Source organism: Pteropus vampyrus, unplaced genomic scaffold (assembly GCF_000151845.1).
Source record: "Pteropus vampyrus isolate Shadow unplaced genomic scaffold, Pvam_2.0 Scaffold642, whole genome shotgun sequence".
In the NCBI taxonomy this organism is placed as follows: Eukaryota; Metazoa; Chordata; class Mammalia; order Chiroptera; family Pteropodidae; genus Pteropus; species Pteropus vampyrus.
The window spans coordinates 269,896-272,763 of NW_011889423.1; the positions used below are offsets into that span (position 1 = coordinate 269,896).

General features: G+C 39.4%; 1 protein-coding gene across 1 annotated transcript; it reads right to left on the minus strand.

Moving 5' to 3' along the window:
• Positions 1–209: 209 nt before the first annotated feature.
• Positions 210–780, minus strand: RNASE9 (ribonuclease A family member 9 (inactive)). Its single transcript, XM_011385029.1, is given in 2 exon segments — positions 210–527; positions 529–780. Coding segments are annotated over 2 exon segments (570 nt in total).
• Between the last annotated feature and the right edge of the window lie 2,088 nt (positions 781–2,868).

Below are 2,868 nucleotides of genomic sequence, written 5' to 3' on the forward strand. Positions count from 1 at the left end.
TATCATGAACCTAGCCCACGTTGCCTGTGCATGGAATTAGGGGAAGAACAGAGGGAGGTGGATGATTAAAATGAATAGATCAAAATTATCATTCTTAATTTTGACCTATAAGAATCAACATGGAGAGAGATATATCCTCTTACTCTAACCTCATAGAGACTATTCTTCTAGAATGGTGGGAAGAAGATATCTTCCTGGTGGCTGATGCTTTACTGCTTGCCAGATATTTCCAAAATATCATTTACATTATCAGGAATAATTTCTTGGATATCATTTTGCCATCGACAAGTGACAAAGGCATCTCCCTTCTTGTAAACAGATTTGTATTCACAGTCTGACATCATGATTCCATCTGTTAAATTACAATATGCTCCTTCGATTAGTTTCTTGTTCCTGTGACATTTCTTAACTCCATTCTTACATGCCACAAATATATTGTGACATGCCTTTTGCAACTCCTTATATGCTACTTGGAGGAAGAAATGTTCTTTCTTACAGTAAAACCTGTTGTGAACATTTTTTTCTCTTCGTTTCATCATTACAGTAGTTTTGATCATATAATGATCTTCCAGGATAAATTATGACATGCTTCTGGAAACTTTTTTTCATAGGTGGTTTGGTAGGCCCTGTACTATATAATTCCTCCAACTAATCCTCAAATTTTTCTGCCATATCATCTGGTAAATCAAAATATCTATGCGGCATTAGAAATTGAAACGGAAGTGGCTGCAGCAGCAAGAGGAGAAGAGGCAGAGCCTGCATGCTGAGCAGAGTTCCCATATTTTCCTATGGGGAAAATAAGAGATAAGGGGATATGTCTGCTGTGATACTGTGACTGCTTCTACTCCTGTGCAGGCTCCGTTTCTACCACCTATTGCTTTTCTGAGCTCAAAGACTTTGGACCATTTTAAAATTGACAAATCAGAATCTATTTAAGTATCTCTGAAATATTGACTAAAAACTGACCTTACTAGTCCTATGTTATTTAGCCCAGAAGACTGTGGATAAGAGAGGGAAAGGTGAAGGAATGAAGGAGAGAAAAGGAAAAGAGATAAAGGGAAGAAGGGAGAGAAAGAAACAAGGAAAGAATGAATGGTGGGAGGAAAGAAGAAAGGAGATCAAGACAGCAGTGGAGAGAGAGAAAGGCAGAAAAGAGGCTCACATGCTCCCTCCAGCTGAAACAAATGCATCGGTTCCCTTTTTAGGAGTTAAGAACTTGTACCGAGAAGAGCCATAGTGATCCACCTTCCCCTCATTACCCTCCTGCTGTAATGTGAAAATTCTCCCTCTTGGAATTTTCTTCTCTTGCTCACCTCTGACCATAGATGCCTTTGGAGAAGGGATCAAACAAGGTCCATAGGGTCAAATGAACACCATTGGCTGAATGTCTGTGTGTGTCTGCTTTTACTACTACCTCATTACCTGGAAAGGCTTGGTCCATTTTGCAGCCTCCTCTGCCTCCTCTTCCACCCAGAATAACTCTTCCATTAAGGTATATCATTCACCTTGTGTTTCTTTCTTCTTCTTCTTTTTTTCCCTCCTAGGTAGACTTCACGGTTTCTGCTATGATCAGGTTTTCTTTTAGGTTTCCCTAACTCTCTCTATCCTTGTATGCCTATCTGTAATCATGTTAACTTCATTAGAGATTTCAGTTATTACGTTACTTCCTTCTCTGTGTGTTTCCACGTCTACTCGCCCTAAAATAAAAGTAATAAACAATAATGGCTAATATAATGAGCAATTATATGCCAAGCACTATACACATGTTATCATCATCCTCTTCATCATCCTCCAAACAATCTTATGATAGAAATTTTACTTTTAGTACTGTTTTTGTTTTTACTATAATTAGTATATTTTTGAGAAAGGAGGTCGTTTAAAAATCTTACATCAAGTCTGGCAGCATCCTGGTTCAAGCCTGGGTCACAAGTCTATCTGATTTCCACATCTTTGTTCTTAACTGCTATTCTTCATCAGTCTAGTGTCCCTTCCTGAGGCTAGGCTGTACCTCCTTTTCGAGCCTGTCTTTGTAACTCTATGAGAAGAGACTAACAGAAGCAGAGAGACCACCAAAATGGCCAATACTAGGATTTCCTTTGAGCCACTAGAGTGCTGTGATAAACTGGCCCACATTCCGTGAAGCTTAGCTATGCTGTTGCAGAAGCAGTTTCCTGAGTTTTCTTACTCCATATGCTCTTGGTGTAAGAAAAGTCCCCTCTTAAGGCAATCTGAAAATTCTCCAGTACTGGTAACTCAAAGACCCTTAACTACATGAAGATGGAGCTGGAGACAAAGAGCCTCAGATTTCAATTTAGATCCATGTCTGTGTCTATTTGAGTAGAAAGGATCAGAGAATGGTGGAGTTAAAGAAAGGTAGATATTGGGAACACACATCAGAAAGTGTAGAGAATAGGAAAATTGAAGACAGGAGATCTGAGAATGGAACAGGAAAGGAAAAAAATGGTCTAAAAAATGGGAATGTGAGTGGGCGCTCTTGGTGTGACCATTTTTGTAAGCCATTCCTCCTCTCTTTGCCTTCACATTCTCATCAGTCTCCTCCAGGAAATCTCTTCAGAGGAGTAACTTCATTGTGACAGTCAGGGAGTTCAGCACACATTTCCATTAAGGACAACCTGGCACCTTAGTGATATCTTGGGCTAGAGAGAAAAGGACAGCAGAGTTCAGCTCCTGTGGCCTGTGCAACCTGCTGAGGACATGCACCAGGGCCTACCAGGTCACCTCTTCATTTTTTATATCTTTGAACTTCTTAATCCTTTATGAATTCAACTTGTGGTTTCATACTTCTCAAAATCCTTTCTCACCCAAAAGTATATGCATTTTCACTTATGCAATATTTTATTACTTTTA